Source organism: Saimiri boliviensis, chromosome 18 (assembly GCF_048565385.1).
Source record: "Saimiri boliviensis isolate mSaiBol1 chromosome 18, mSaiBol1.pri, whole genome shotgun sequence".
Taxonomy (NCBI): Eukaryota; Metazoa; Chordata; class Mammalia; order Primates; family Cebidae; genus Saimiri; species Saimiri boliviensis.
The window spans coordinates 36,754,041-36,770,561 of record NC_133466.1 but is presented as its reverse complement, the minus strand read 5'-3'; the positions used below and the strand labels follow the sequence as shown (position 1 = coordinate 36,770,561).

General features: G+C 39.9%; 1 protein-coding gene across 3 annotated transcripts in view; it reads left to right on the top strand.

Moving 5' to 3' along the window:
• The first annotated feature begins 3,455 nt into the window (after nucleotides 1-3,455).
• The window catches only part of VGLL3 (vestigial like family member 3), a 49,337-nt gene continuing 36,271 nt past the window's right edge, over nucleotides 3,456-16,521 (top strand). The window contains exons 1-2 of one of the 3 annotated variants that reach the window (XM_039480582.2): nucleotides 3,456-3,933; nucleotides 15,817-16,105. In XM_039480582.2, the coding sequence (XP_039336516.2) occupies nucleotides 3,808-3,933; nucleotides 15,817-16,105 (415 nt within the window). In that variant the 5' untranslated portion in view covers nucleotides 3,456-3,807. Of the gene's footprint in view, nucleotides 3,934-4,144; nucleotides 4,271-15,816; nucleotides 16,106-16,521 lie in introns of those variants that run through there. The other 2 variants (XM_039480583.2, XM_074389152.1) reach the window with 2 other exon arrangements.

The following is a 16,521-nucleotide window of genomic DNA, read 5'->3' as shown; positions in this document are numbered from 1 at the left end:
TGGAGCAATTAAACGTTTTGAACAGGGGTTCTGGTATTGAGAAGTGGCCGTCCTCACACACTTGCTCTGTGGCCTAATTCAGTCACTTTATATTCTATTTATATTCTATCTTTTTTAATATCATAAGTATTTTCTCAATCTAACATACAGTAGAAAGCTGAAAACAGAGTTTGAAATGTTATTCTGCTTTGTAGCCTTCACTGATTTCATGTGTTCAGATCCCCCTATAAATTCGTAAGCTTTTCTAATAATTTTTGCTTCTCCTCCTATTATACTTTACTTATTCAGAGAATGTTTATTAAGCCAGGCATGTGATTTAAATTTAGAGATAAAAGTCACAGCCTCTCCTCTCAAGCAGCCCTGGTCATATTGGGGTGACATGAAAATAAGCAACTGCAAGTCAGGTAGTTATTATTAGTATGATGCGAGCAGTATTCATAAAAGCACAGGAGCTGATGAAAATAGGGGCATTAAAGCTGATCCTCAGTGGTTGTTTTGGAAGACAATTACCTGAAGAGCAAGAAGGAGTTAACAAGTGAAGAAGGTGGGGGTTGTGTTGGTGCAGGCATCCCGCACATATGTAAAATGACATGCTGGTAGAAAGTACCACAGCTTCTTTGCAGAATGCAGATCTCCATTGAGATAACTGGTAAACATTCGCAGGGAGTAGTGACATAGGCAGGGGCCAGAATCTGAAGGTTTAAATTGTTGTTTCTACAGACTGTGGGATGTGACTGTGAAATTTTAAAAAAGAAGAATGAGTCATCATTGCACAGCTGGATTTGCAGTGGCTGGGACATTAAAGAGTAGTAGTATAAACTATGAAGAATGGGGAGAAGGTCGGCCTTGGGGCCTGGAAATCACTAGGGGTCTCTTGCAGGAGTCTGAATGAGAGACGACCAGTGAGAAGGAATCAGTAGAAATGCAAAATTTGGGGCCAGCTTGACTCCAAGACCAGGTGTGGGGACTGTGAGGAGAGAGGAGTGCTGGAAGATTCCCACACTTCCAGCTGAGGCAACTTGTAGGGGGAGAGTTTCAGTAGAGATGAAGATTGAAAAAGAGGATCGAACTGGGGACATGAGATGATCAGTGCTATTGGGATCGAGGTCCTGATGTGACACCTATGTGGAGCGACCTAGAAAGAACTGAATAGACAAGTCTGAAACATAGGAAAGGGGTCTGATCAAAGGATGTCAATTTGGGAAAAGATGATAATAAACATTTAAAGTAAATCATGAAACATATTATTGCTAGAAATACTCTTGCACTACAAAGAGCACAATTTAAAGTACAAACTGTGCAAGCCCTTAGTAAATATGCTTTTAATTTTCAGTGGATAAAATAATGAGTGAATAGGAACTGTTATGGTGTAGTAAAAAGTTCCTATCTATTTTTTTTTTTTTTTTTTTTTTTTTTGAGACAGAAACTCACTCTGTCACCCTGGCTGGAGTACAGTAGCTCAATCTTGGCTCACTGCAATCTTCACCTCATGGCTTCAAGCAATTCTCCTGCCTCAGCCTCCCAAGTAGCTGGGACTACAGGCTTACACCACCACGCCCTGCTAATTGTTTGTATTTTTAGTAGAGACGGAGTTTCACCATGTTAGCCAGGATAGTCTCGATCTCCTGACCTCATGATCCACCTGCCTTGTGTATCCCAAAGTGCTGGGATTACAGGTGTGAGCCACCACACCCGGTATCCTATCTAATTTTTATAGTGTGAATGTGTGTATGTGCATGTGTGTATATACATGTGTATGTAACTGTGTAGTTAGACATACATACAGACACTTACATAAACATTAACAATATGAGAACTGTATATCTATATTAGTCTTCCAGGGCAGCCATAAATACCACCAACTAGGTGGTGCCCCCCAAAATTAATTTTTTCATAGAAGGCTAGAAGCACAAGATAAGGTGGGCTCAGTGTTGGTTTCAAGGTGAGACCTTTCTTCCTGGCTTGTAGGCAGCTGTCTTCTTAATAGGACTTCAGATGATGTGAGCAAAGAGAGACGGAATGGGGTTTGACAGATAGATAGAGATCTCTGATGTGTTTTTTTCTTCTTATGAGGGCCCTAGTCCTATTAGATTAGGGCTCTGCCTTTAAAATCTCATTTAAACTTAAAACCTCCTTATATGTCCTATTTTCAAATACAGCTGTAATATAAGTTAGGGCTTCAGTATATAAATTTTTGGAAAGACATAAATCAAGCTACTAAACACTAGTACATTTGACTTCCAAACTGACTTCTTCTCTGAGAAAGGATAGCCTGTGAAAACGACAGATTGCTTTGAGTCATAAAAGAGGATACCTACGTATAAGGAGAGACAGGTTTGCTGAATCTCAGAGCTAGAGTTGCTCATTTATAAAATGAGGCCCAGTACAGCCTCACGCCTGTTATTCTAACACTTTGGGAGATAGAGGCAGGAGGATCACTTGAGGTCAGGAGTTGGAGACTGGAATAGGCAACATAGCAAGACCCCTTCTCTACAAGAATTTTTTTTTTTTTTTAATTACCTGGGCGTGGTAACACAGGCCTGTAGTCCCAGCTACTCCAAAAGGTGAGATGAGAGGCTCTCTGCAGCATAGGGTGGCAGCTGCCATGAGCTGTGCTCATGCCACTGCACTCCAGCCTGGGTGACAGAGGGAGACCCTGTCTCAGAATAAATTTTAAGAAGTGAGCATAATTCTTTCTGATGATTATGTCAGGATACAAGTATATTCTCACATATTTAGTTTTCCTCATTTGGGGGAGGGTTAGAGCCACTTGCAAATGGATAAATCTTTAGTAGCTGAATGGGCTTAATCAATTACTCTCTATTGCTCTATGAAAACCAGATCGCAAAAGCCAGAAATGGTGGACGTCCCACAGGAGTGTCATATCATGAAGATGGAAACTTAAAGCAGAGATTGCTTGTGGAAAACGGCGCTACGTTCTTGGCATGCGCGCACTTGCAGTGATCTCAACTTTCACTTATGATTATTTTTAATGTAGGAGCTAATCCCCGTGTATTCTGCGCCTGCCCTGTTTTGTCCCTTTGTACACTTGGCTTTCGTTTGGCCCCAGCCTCTGAGTTGGTGTGCCCTGTAAAAGCTCCTTGGCGTTGGGAAGCCCTCGCCCTGGCGGCCAGGTGACACAGACAGGGTGGGAACCTGCCGAGCCTTGAGGGCGCGGAGCCTCTGCATACCGTTCTCCTCCCACCGCCGTCCCGGGCTGGAGGCGGAGAGGGCTGCAAACTTTGCTCCAATCCGCAGCCGGCCTTCCCCGGGGTCCCCCTGCAGGGTGACCCGCCCGCCGCTGAGCGAGTTAGAGAAACTCTGCAGAGCTCCGCGTCAGAGCTGGGGAGGCGAAGGGCCCCCCTCCGCCCCGGCGTTCCCCTCCCCCCGGCCCCCGCCTCCGGGTCCTCGCCCCGCCGGGAGCACCCGTGATAGGACGAGCCCAGGGCGCGCACCGTGCATATGCAAAGCGCAGCCGGGGCTCCCCACGGCCGCGCGACCCGGCGCGGGCTGTGGCTGTGACTGGCGCTGCCGTGGGCGCCGCAGCCCTCGCGCGAGCGGGACGCCGTCATGCCCCAGCGGCGCAGCGGGCGGCTGCGTCCCCGAGCCGCTATATAAGCGCGGCAGGGGACCCCCGGCGGGGCCGAAGATGAAGCTGCCCGCGCGCGGGCGCCCGCCGATTGCCAGTCCCTCCGGAGCCCGCGCCCCGCGCGGAGCCCGCGGCCGCCCAGGACCCGCCTTCGCCGCGGCGGCGGCTGGAGCAGCGACACGGGCGGCAGCTCGGGGGCCGCCACTGCCCCGGCTGCCATGAGCTGTGCGGAGGTGATGTATCACCCCCAGCCGTATGCAGCGTCCCAGTACCTGCCCACCCCCATGGCGGCGGCGACCTGCCCCACAGCCTGCTACCAGCCGGCGCCCCAACCTGGCCAGCAGGTGAGTCACCGGCCGGGCAGCCCGCCGGGGGCGGGGGCGAGGGGCTCCGCGGGGCTCGGCCCGGGGCTCGGCGGCGTCCCGCAGGCACGCGCGGCGCGGGGGATGCTCTGGGACCGGCGGGAGCGCCCTCGAGCGGAAAGCCGTCCCGAGAGCGCCGGGGGAGAGGCTGCGGCCCCGGGAACGGAGCGCGGCGGGGTGGCCGGGCGGGCGAGGCGTGACCCCGCTGGGGCTCCACTGAGCTGTGCCCGCCGGAGCGCAGAGGCTGCTCCTCACAGCCACCCTCGCTCCTGGGACTCAGTTCTCTGAAGCTCACCGAGGGCATCTGTCTTAGGACTATGTGAGTAAACTTCCTCTAAGCCAACCATTTTATTTGTTTGGAAAGGTGGAGTGTTTCAGGGTTTTATTGATGAGGAAGATGAAGTGTGCTGACAGAGTTCACAAAACGATCGGGGACTTTAATGGGGGAACACTGGTCTAGCATAATGTCCATGGGGTGTTCCTAGAACTTCTCCCTGTGACTGTGACTTAGAGGACAGGGATGGATTAAGGTTGTTCGTTCATTTTCTCATCCCAGCAAAGCGCAGACTTTGGTGTTGACTGTTGACAGTGTGTCCCTCAGCCAAGAGGTTGTTACTTTGGATCTCAGGGTCTCCACTCCTCCAAGAGTAACTGAGCATGTCCACAATAAGGGGACACGAACCAAGGAGATGCTATAGTTACTTTAGAAGGAACAGCAGAGTACATGAGGTGCCCTTCGACGTTACTCTCTGGATTCAACAGAGAGTCTGCCAAGGCTTAGTTAGTACTGTACTACATTAAAACAAAAAGTGCGTGTGGCAAGGGCTGTACTAAAATAGAGTCCATCTCAGACGATGGGAGTTAGGGTTGGTGGATTTGGAGAAACTTAAAAAATATGACTAGTTTTGGTTAGTAGGTTACCATCCATAGAATGCAGTGATTTCTTTCTACTTTGTTAGGAACCACATGTTTTATTGCAAACCTTTATAGGTTTGGTCCATTAATTCATCTGGCCTTTTACTTTCTGTATTTCCTCTACCTCTGTCTCTTTGCTAGAATTACAGTGCCACTCTCTAGAAATAAATCTAACTTTCTGTTTAAAATGTAGGAACTGTGAAGTTCAGCTGATTTTGGAAGGGTACATGTCCCAGATTCATCTGCTAAACAGTACCCGCTTAACCAGGACCAATTAGGGCCAAAGAGGAAGGAGCCTTGCTTTCTTGCCTTTTTTTAATTTTTATTTTTAATATTTATCAGCTCCAGCGTTTCAAAGCACCTCTGATATTATAGAGGCCTTCCATTATCATTTGGAATGTAGGTGAGCAACAAACGAAAACTTCTCTTAATATTCAGAACGATACTTTCCTCCCTTAAAAAACAGCAACGAGTCGAAGTTGTTTCAAATACGGTTTCGTTTTTTGGTTTATGAAATCAATGAATCTGAGGTGGAGTTAATACTAACTTCTTTCTTTGAGCTAGAAAATAACATTCAGCATCAGAGAAAATGACAAATTACCTATCATAAGCGTTTTCAATAAGAAATGACTTCAGATACTTCATCTAATGTTTGCAGTAGCCTTGAGACTCAGTCCCCAAATTCAATTCTTTTGCTAAACTCATCAACATACTGAAGACTAAAATTTTAAAAAGTAAAAAATAAAATAAAAATTAGAAAAACTCTGACCAATGATCTTCTTAAATAGAGGACAGACAGCAGGGGGTGGGGAGTTGAGGTGGGGGGAATGGCATGGGGAGAAATGCCAGATATAGGTGAGGGGGAGGAAGGCAGCAAATCACACTGTCACATGTGTACCTAAGCAACAATCTTGCATGTTCTTCACATGTACCCCAAAACCTAAAATGCAATTAAAAAAAAAACAAAACAGACTCTACATTGATTAGTTGCATAATGATCAACTTCCATATTTGGGGCTTTTGTAGACATTGCTTAAGTAGATGTTAGGCTGAGTCAATCATAAGAATGTAGCTGAGAGGTGTGCTTGGAAATTTTCATGTTGCTTTTACTGAAATGGCTTGTCCAAGATTTCTTTCTTTCCTCCTCCTCCTCCTCCTCCTCCTCCTCCTCCTCCCCCCTCCCCCTCCTCCCCCTCCTCCTCCTCCTCCTCCTCCTCCTCCTCCTCCCCCTCCTCCTCCTCCCCCTCCTCCCCCTCCCCCTCCTCCCACTCCTCCTCCCCCTCCTCCTCCCCCTTCCTCCCTCTCCCCCTCCTCCCCCTCCCCCTCCTCCCACTCCTCCTCCTCTTCCTCCTCCTCCTCCTCCTCCTCCTTCTTCTTCTTTTTTCCTTTGGTCAAGTAAAGACACTATTTGACCATAACTGGCTAGCTAAATAAAAAGAGACTTGACAATGTAACTACTGTTCTTTTACTGTCAGAAGTTTATTTTGATGACCTATATTTTCTATTGGAAAAGAGAGTAAAGGAAATTCTTATCAGGCTGACAGCATTTTTAGACTATGCGTTGTGTGGGCGTAGTGGGACTAATATTGACTTGGCCCTAATGCAGTCATCCGAGAATACATATTTTGGTTGTTTTTGCATTCCATAAGGTTTTATCATTATTATCCGTGAAGATTGTTTTTTCCGTACATGGGAAGTGACCCCTAATAGCATCTTGCCTGGGAGACAGAAATAAGGGCTACAACTCCTACTGAATTTCAAAAATTGATTTCTCGAGAAGAATAAAAAGAAAAAAAGCAAAGAAAAGTAACAGTCATCAAGAAATGTTAATGGTCATTTAAAAAATGCTAGAAGAGACAGGATTAAAGTGTTGTATTGCTTCTGTATTTAATTGTAGCAGTGTATCTGTCAACTGATTTTCCCCTCAAACAGTATAGCTCTGAAGTCTTTATTAGTATATCAAAATGATTCATTATGATGGATTTTAAACACAGATATATTTTCCCTGTAATGTAACAAATGATCATGTAACATTGAGAAGTATTTTAGAAGTAACAGAACTTCATTATCCAGGCATGTGCACTCTCATGTTTTCCCTATAAGCACAGATGTGCACTTGCAAATTTAAGTTTAGGTTTTTGTTGAACATATTGTATGTTGTAGGTGGGTAATCAGTGAATGTCTTCAAAATCTAGTTAACTGCGTATGTATTAGCCTGCACTGCAGTGTGTTACTTAGGTATACAGTGCTAAAATATGTCCAAAGTATACATTTTAGAGTCCCTGACATTAATTCCTAGAAATTGCAGGGTATAAATCCTACAGTGTTGTTTATAAAGCCCAAATTGCTGAGGGCTACTGGGTGACCCGTTTCCCGTGCCCACCATCTCTTCCTGCCTTTAGGATGTGTCTCTAACACCTCCTCAGGAGACCTCTTTGCTCACCGTCTCAGCACACACTCTTAAAGGTTTCAGGATTATGTAGTTTATAGATGAGACACAGAACAGTCACCAGTTTTCTAATTGTGCGTGGGGATTTTTAACAATCACACTTTGGGCTTCTTATACAATGGAGTATATTTACTCTGTCCTCTTCTGGGGTAACAGCTGGATGAATCTGCATGCATGCTTTCACTTGAAAAAATTAAGTGCCTTTGGAGGCAGAACTTCATTTATAAGTCGTGTAAGGTGTTTTTTCAAACTGTCTCTGGTCTCTGCTACCTTGTTTGAGTCATAAAATTGTTGTAAGATTCAGTTTCTCAGAGAAGAAAAGCCCTGAAAAAACATAACTTCAACTCTTCCTTTTTCATGTGAGAAAACGGATTTTTATAGGACTGAAATGCCTGGCTAAAGATTTCAAAGTTGGTTGTGACAAAAGTAGGACCGCTGTATCTCCCTTTCTCCTGTGTAGCATCTTTGCACAATGCCATGAAGTATCCTAAAACTTTTTTTATTTTATTTTTTCAAGTTTTGCTATTGCACAATATGCTTATTTTTGTATTTAGGTCTCCAATCAATTTTTTTTATAATGAAGATTAATATGCAGTAGATTCTTTGGCCTTGGAGTGCAAGATTCTTTCCAAGTCCATGGTAGTGTACTTTTTTAAGTTTAGGCATTCCAAAGGCCTTTAGAAAGCATTTGTATTATGCTAATGACTTGTGCTATCCATGTTGCATCCTTGTTGATGAAGCAGAATATTCACTTAGCAAATGAATATTTATTTATCTAAAATAAAATACAGAAAGTGGTATTAGCAGTTAATTTTAAGTGCCTCATCTGTCATTGCTGTTCCAACGTAAGTTTAGATTCATTAAGAGAAAGAATACAATTATAACCAAAATAGTTTCAATTCGCAGACAACTTATTTGAGGCAGAGGATCTATTTTTCTTGAAACTGTAAGTAAGGACTTAAGTGGATTTATAAAAATTCATACAGGACTTATTTGAGAAAGAACAGCCCCTGTAACTCCACACCACACAAATTAACTTCACTGCAGAGACTCAGAGGCTTAAAGCGCCCCACGGCTTCATGCTCCCAATAACTTCCCAGCCAGAAAATTCAAAGCCAAAGGAAAAATTAAATGTTAAAATAAACTGAACTGTTGTCTCTGGCAGTCAAGCAGAATGGAGATTACAATAATGATGGTAAGGGCAAGATTGAGATCCATAAAATCATGCATAGTGAGGATGTGTTCACCAAGAAATCAGATACTAGGACAAGGTGACACTTGGCTAAATGCAAGAAAGTCCTGCCTTATCTAGCTCTTAGTAAAATTTCACGTCTCACAAAGCTGGAGATGGTAAGGACGTGACCAATAAGGTGGGAAAAGAGGTGTTTAGAGTGGAAAGTCTTGTTCTCCTGTGTAGTGTCTCTTTAGGCTACTGCAAAAGAGGCTTGGCTGTGTGTGTATATGTGGGTATGTATGTCTGCGTGTACATACATGTATATATATTTGCCATATCTATCTGTACAATGGAAATATTCAATATGAATAAAACTATTATGCTTATGATGTCTAAGGCAGATCTTAAAGCAAATTTGTAAGCTAGGTGACTGTCATTCTAAAACCTGGGTGCTTAGCTTGAATCTCACTCTCGTAGGCTTTATGTCCAGTTAAGTTTTAAAAAATCGGACAATTAATACATCCAGTAATAGATAATATATTAAGGTATTACCTCCAAGAAAACATTTTTATTCAAGAAGCAAAGGCTCTCTAAGAGTCGAATTTCAGTCTCTGTCAGGGACAGTGAAGGCAAAATTTTGAGCTAAGCTCTGCTCTGAACCTTTCAAAACACATCTCTTTAAGCAGCTGGTTTTCTGCTCTGACTACTCATTTAGGAAGAACCTAAGAGTGCCTTGAACCATTAGACCCAAACAGCTGCTGCTAGAACAACTCATAAATCCATAATTACTGATAGTTCAGTGGATACCAGATATATGCCAGTAATTTACAAGTGTGGTCTGAACTGGGGTAACTGAATCATTTTTCACTGTCTCCTTTAGTAAAAGAAGAAAAAAAGAATGAACTAAATTCAACAGGTGTCGTTTCTCCTTAAAACTATATCATTTCAGTGTGCCAAAACACTTGTCATTGGGGGACTCTAAAAATGTATCCTTTCTTGTTAATATGAAGATAGATAAAGGAAGCACCGTAACTAATTCCTAGGAATTGGGCTAGATGACCCATGTCTGAAAATAAATTATTCTTCAGTGGTCTGTAAGGGATTTTTTTTTTTGGCTGAATATCAGAAGAGGCAGCCAATGTAGGAAACAAAATTAAGTGTGAATTTGTCTAGAGCTCCAGAATATTGCTTATTAAGATATAGAATTGGATGAGAGACCACTGAGACAATCAAATCAAAGCTTCTTGTTTTAAAAAGAGGAAGCTAAGGGCCAGAAGGTTCAGTGACTTGCTCAGACTCATGAAAACAGTTTTGGTCATTCTCTTTCCAATTTCAGTTCTCTTTCTTTGTATTTCCTTCCCATCTGTGCTGCTTTAGAAACAAGAAAACTATCTGTAATTAATCTAATGTTAGCTTTTGAATTTTCTTACTGTAAATTTTGGAATATTAGCTACTTAGAGAATACAATGCCATCAGCCATATAATAAACCATGAGGCTCTTTATTTATTATTGCCATTACCATACTCTTCTAACTAATTATAAGAAGTCTGAGTTTAGGAACAGGCTATGACTTTCATCTTTGTGACTTCAGGTCTTTGCGTAATTTCTGACAAAAAGAAGGAATTAATTGACAATTAGATAAGTTAATGAATAATGGATAAATTATCTTAAAAGTGTAATTATACCCTTAGTCTAGTAATGGAATTATACATATGAACTAGAAATTTATATGTTGGAAGCTGCTGTTTCCTTCAAAGTAGTTGGTTTGAGAGAGAGCGCATCCCTTTATGATGTGATCGTTGCTTAAAACATTTTGGGAATGTAAATTTTGAAATAGCCTCTAAGCCTGTGGCACATTTTTTTGAACATCATCAAACCTGGAAATTTTTCTTCCTTGTGGGGGTTAGTTTTGACTTTTTGATAATGACCAGAATCATTTAGAGGCAAATGCACTCAAAAGTAACCCATCATGTTAAGTTATATTATTTTTGGTTGGTTCCCCCCTACTGTTAAGATAACAAACACACAGAACCATGAGGTGTGATTTTGTCTCACAAATTGACTCTGGTCACATTTCCCAAATAGGATTTCCAGAAAAATTGTAGAAAATGGTTTCGTGTATCTTATTTGTCAAGGAGATAATCTATTTTTAGATACAGAAGTTCAGTTTCATCTAGAATTTTATATATATATATATATATATATATATATATATATATATATTTAAAAGTATGGCATTGTTTAAATCTCTAATTTTTTAATGTCATGAATTTTAGACTGTCCATGTGATGCCATGCTGACTGATATTTTCTGTTTATTCAGTTAAAATAAATATCCTATCGAGAAGCATTGTCTTTACTTTATTTTATGAATACATGCTTTGTAAACAGACAGAATTAAATTGTAATCCCATCTCTATCACTTACTGTTATAGTTAGACCATCCTGACCCAGTAATTTGGCCATTAACTTGTTATCTGGCGAATACTTACTCTGACAAAATAAGTTTTATGTGTGAGATAAAAATAAGAAGTTTTATTTATGTGTGAGAGGGCAGTTACATGAAATAAAATACATAAAAGGTTTGTGATATATGTTCCTTAGCAGGACCTAACCTCATATAACCCCACCTATCCTTCTCCAAATAGGCTAAGAACCAAAATCTGTTAGCCAAGTAAATAAAGAAATATGTGGCCTGGCATGGTGGCTCATGCCTGCAATCCCAACACTTCTGGGAGGCTGAGGTAGGAGGATCACTTAAGGCCAGGAGTTCAAGACCAACCCTGGCGACATGATGAGATCCTGTCAGCTCCAACAACAATAAGAATAAAAAATAAGTCTGGCATGGTGGCACACACCTGTAATCCCAGCTGAGGTGGGATAGTCGTTTGAGCCTGAGAGGTGAAGACTGCAGTGAGCCGTGGTCACAGCACTGCACTCCAGCCTGGGCGACAGAGCGAGAACCTGTTTCAAAAGAGATACATATATATCTATGTAGTCAACTAGCAATGTCCTGCTATTTTGGCCTCTAGGACTTTGAAATATTTACCCTGGGATAGCGATTTCTTCTTATAGCTCCAATCATGTTTTTGAACATAAAAAAAAAAAAAAAAACACACATTGTATTATACAAAGATAGCCAGTAGATTTTCTTCTTAAAGCTGTTTCTAAATATCCAAAGACGCCAGTGATTCATTAAAATACTTTTGTTTCCCTAGGATAAAAAGTTTCCACAAATGCACAGTAATCATTTGGCATTTTGTAGGCTTACGCCTTGGGGAGTCAGTGGTATTTGGCTCCTGGCAAGGGAGTCTTTCTCTTGTCAGACAAATCCTTCCCCTGCACGTTCCTGCTAAAAAGTTTGTTGCTGTTGTGCCTAATGGCAGGCAGTGTGGTGTACTGCCAAGCAGACTCTCCACGCTGATACTTCAGCCTCTTTGTGAGTTAGCTTTAACTTTACAGCTCTTCATCCATTTGTTGTTTCATCTTACTCCAGAGTCATTTGACCTGGGGGAAAATTGTCATAACTACGTAGTGGTGAAGAGACATAAATATGCATTAAAAAATGCAACAACTTGTAGTCTTTAAATTCTCTTTAGATGACTTTATTTTTATTAACATTTATGCAGGGGTTTGTAAGAAAAACTTAAGTATTTCTGAGAAATCTGGATATTTTTAGGAAGTGATTGTGCATTTTGAGAAAAATACAAATTAGATTACGTTTTTGACCTTGATTTAGGAAATCGTGGTTCTGATGATTTGATATTTAGTCTCAATGTTTTGAATTTTGTAAATTATTCCCACGAAAGAATGTAACACTAGGAAAGTTTCACTGAAGGAGCAAACACCAAGTGAATACAGCATATGGCAGAAGTGCTCATGAGCAAAATACTTAGTTAAAAAAAAAAAATACATTGATTTACAGCCACCAAAGCACAGACATCAGAAAGTAGTTGAGTCTCCAGAGTCGACGGAGAAGGACATTAAGATGGGATGAATGGCAGCATTTGAATCAATTGCCGTTTACATACTGTTTGTTTCCTTCCTGATCACATGTAATCATAAAAAATGTATGCAAATTCAACCTTGGCACATTAGGTACTTATCAGGCCTTTTGGATGTTTTGAGATTCTTATTTTAACCAGTACTGTTGATTGTGAGGCTATAAATGTCTGTGTATGTGAGTGAGTGTGTGTGTGTGTGTGTGTGTGTGTGTGTGTGTTGTAAATGTAAATATTTAAATTGGTTTACTATAATCTGTGAAAATTAACCTAACTTCATCTGAAAAAAAGTGCAAGTGGCAATGGTAGACGTTCTTATGTCCTGCCTATTGGTAGATATATTATAAGCCTTTTTTTCATTTTATGTCTTTGATAGTTTTCTAGAAAATTTATTTAATTAGTTAAAGAATTGGCTTAAAGAACTGAGGGAGACAGAGAGAGAGAGAGAGAGAGAGAGAGAGAGAGAGAGAGAGAAAGAAAGAAAAAAGAAAGTATATTAATATAATCATTCCAAAAAAATTTATTTAATTAGAGGAATCAGTACAGCTATTTTAAAGAACCATATATGTTTCCTATATCAAAAGGAATATTTCAGTATACAAATTTATATCAATATAGATATGTTACACATATGAAATAAAAAGAATATAAAGAATGCATACATTGAGATAATTCTTTTTCTAAAATAAACTGATGACAGGGATTTTCATACAGGAGCAGCTTTTGCTTACTATTTCCTACTGGATATTGAAAACTATAATTTTTAGGTTAGTTTATTTCTATCCAACCATTCAAAAATTGGTAGGACAAGTAACGCAGTATTATGAAGTATTTAGAAAATTGTGATATCTTAAATAGATTGAATTTCTATAGTTTAAATGTAATAGTTTAATTGATTTTAAAATGTCAGTTTAAAAATTGATATTTTATAATTGCTACTATTGATCAGAATAGTATTTGACATTTGCATCAGGATTCATGGCTTTCAAATCCTTTACATCTATATAAATTCAGTTGTATTTCATCTAAGAATTAATTGCTGTCAATTAAGGGTAAACTGAAACATTGACTTTATTTGGGTTATTAATAGCCAGCCTCTTTTATTTAAAGGGTGAATGTTACAATTAAACAAATAAGGCAATTATATGCAAACCTCACTCTCACAAACTGATGCTGAGCTGGACATTAACAGAAAAAAGAAATTAGTTTCACAGATAATAATGAACAAAATGTAGACAATTATGCCACCATGTAGATAAGTTTTAGGTTTTTTTTTTTTTTTTCATATAAAAAGAGTGCTACTTTTTAATGTGCCGGAATATCCAACAGAGAGTGTGTGCATATGGTTAAAACAGTACATGTTTTAGGTAAATCCCATGCACACTAAGAAGCAGTTCTGTGATTTGACTAATAAATCATAATATTCATTTAATTTTATAATGGAATTTAAAACTAGCAGTAGCTTTAGAGGTTGTTTAGTTCAGTTCTCTCGTTTCACACACATCGTATGTTTCTATGGTGTTTTTACTGTTGAAGTTAAATATAAACATGTTCAAATCTGTGCTGAAGTAGATTATGAGAAATAAAAAGAGTCATGCCAATCACCTATTCATCAGCAAGTCACATTCATTACAAAGAATGAATTATCTATTCCTCAACGAATGTTAACCATATTGACACAAATTTTAAATAAAATCAAAATATATATTTATAAATAACATCCGACAATGATAACTAGCAGCTCATAGTATTTCTGAATATTTCAGGACTCACCTTACACAGGAACGATGTATTCACTGTTAGGGGAAAGGGGTTAATTTATTGAATGGTGCATTTATAATCTGTAGCTATACCTTTTGAAGCTACTAATTACATTAGAAACTTAGAGTCTGGGATATCTATTTTGCTAACAATTGCAAAATTACTGAGTATTCTGGAGTGACTTATCTTTTTCTGTTCACATTCATTTTCCAGCAAGCTTTTTTTTCAAAGTAAGAAAAATAGGATGATCAAGGATCAGGTTTTGCAGACATAAAGATGACAGAGAAAGCTCATTTGGTCACTAGAATAATACATTTCAAAATCTTTCACATTATCTTCTTATATGTAATTCATATTGAAGTTGATAATAAACATAATATGTGTTCAGTGAAAAATGTTTGGAAATACTGAAAGCAGGAATAAGAAAATGACAATTAACTACAAACGTTATTACCCAGAAAAACAATACAAAATACGTTTTTGTAAATTTTTTCACTCTAGACATCCCTCCCTGCCTTTCCCACCACATACATGCACATGCTTATCCACACACTAGACATCCCTCGCTCCCACCGTTCCCCAGCACATATATATGCACACGCAACACGCATGTCTACACCTGTATGTTTTCCTTATGCATCTGACTCTGCAGCTTGTATGATTCGTGACTTTTGGCAAGTTACTTAACTTCTCTGTGCCTTAGCTTTTTAATCTTTACAATATGAATAGCATAAATATCCATGTTATAGAACTGTACGAATTAAATGAAATGATAAATATAAAGTTTTAGAAGCATGTCTGACATAATGTATATTATTAGCGTTATAATATATTTTTAAACGTTTTAAATGAATGAATCTTTCTCATTTTTATTTGAAAGATTAGCCCATTACTAGTATTTTATAAAATTTTCATAAGCTGTAATAAAACGTTTTCCCCTCCTGATACTGCTGGTTAAGTGGAACATCTGAAAAATATGTTTCATGCAAAATGGATCTTCACACAAACTTATTTTGTCATTTTAGTTTGATTTTTGAGAAATGAGTTCAGCACATCTGCCAAATCCTTTTATAAGATGCTACATTCCTGTTTTTATTTTAGTTTATTTTATTTATGAAAAGTCCGTTTCTCCTCTACCCCACCCCCAGACAGTCATTCCTTTCTGTGCTAAACCATAACACTGATGTACATTACATGTTTAAAAGTAAACCAAAACTGGAAAGAAAAACTAGAAGGAATATGTCACTATTTTTTTAAAGTCATTCTCCTATTGGCCTAGCTAGAGGGGAAAAAAATCCTGTTTTGAAAATACACTGTTTGATAATGGACGTTTATGTTTGTTTGCCAAATGTAGAATCACAGACTTTTGGTTGTTGTTGTTGTTGTTTTTGGTGTGGGAAGGAGGCAACTGGTTTGGGGAGGGAAAAATGGAGTAAAGCGGATGAAGAATCGGTTTGCAAACATATGTTAATATTTAGATTGTTTTTTTAAAAAATGAAAACTTAACTAGTTAATGCTCTTTTACAAACTGTCTTTGATACTGTGTTTTGTTTATTCCATCCCAGAAGAAGTTAGCGGTATTCAGCAAGATGCAGGACGCTCTGGAAGTCACCCTTCCCAGCAAACAAGAGGAGGAGGAGGAGGAGGAGGAGGAGGAGGAGGAGGAGGAGGAGAAAGACCAGCCTGCCGAGATGGAGTACCTTAACTCTCGCTGTGTCCTTTTCACTTATTTCCAGGGAGACATTGGGTCAGTAGTGGATGAACACTTCTCAAGAGCTTTGGGCCAAGCCATCACCCTCCATCCAGAATCTGCCATTTCAAAAAGCAAGATGGGGCTAACCCCCCTATGGCGAGGTAAGAATTCAAAAGCAGATGCTCTCCAGGGCACTGTCTCTGTATTGCAACTGCCTGTACCAGGTTCCAGCTGGAGACTTGCCCCTGAGGATGGATAGCCTCTTGCTTTTTAATATTTAAGGACAGCGAGGAATTTCTTTCAAACAAACAGCTGGATCGGTTTTGTCGCATGTGGAATGCAGGATTGGAAAGGATGCAGTCACACCCCTGAAATTCCTCATGAAAAGTAGTGACACAACCAGCTTGAGTTTGAAGCGGCTGGATTGGGCTGCGAAGTACCATTCCTAAAGCCCCAGCGGCCCAATTTGGTTCTCCAAATAACAGGCGTGCCTAAATCAGCTTTTAAAAAATTAGCTCTTGCTCATTCCAATAGGTGCTACGTGGCGACATGGAAGAGACCTGAGTCTGACCCAGGA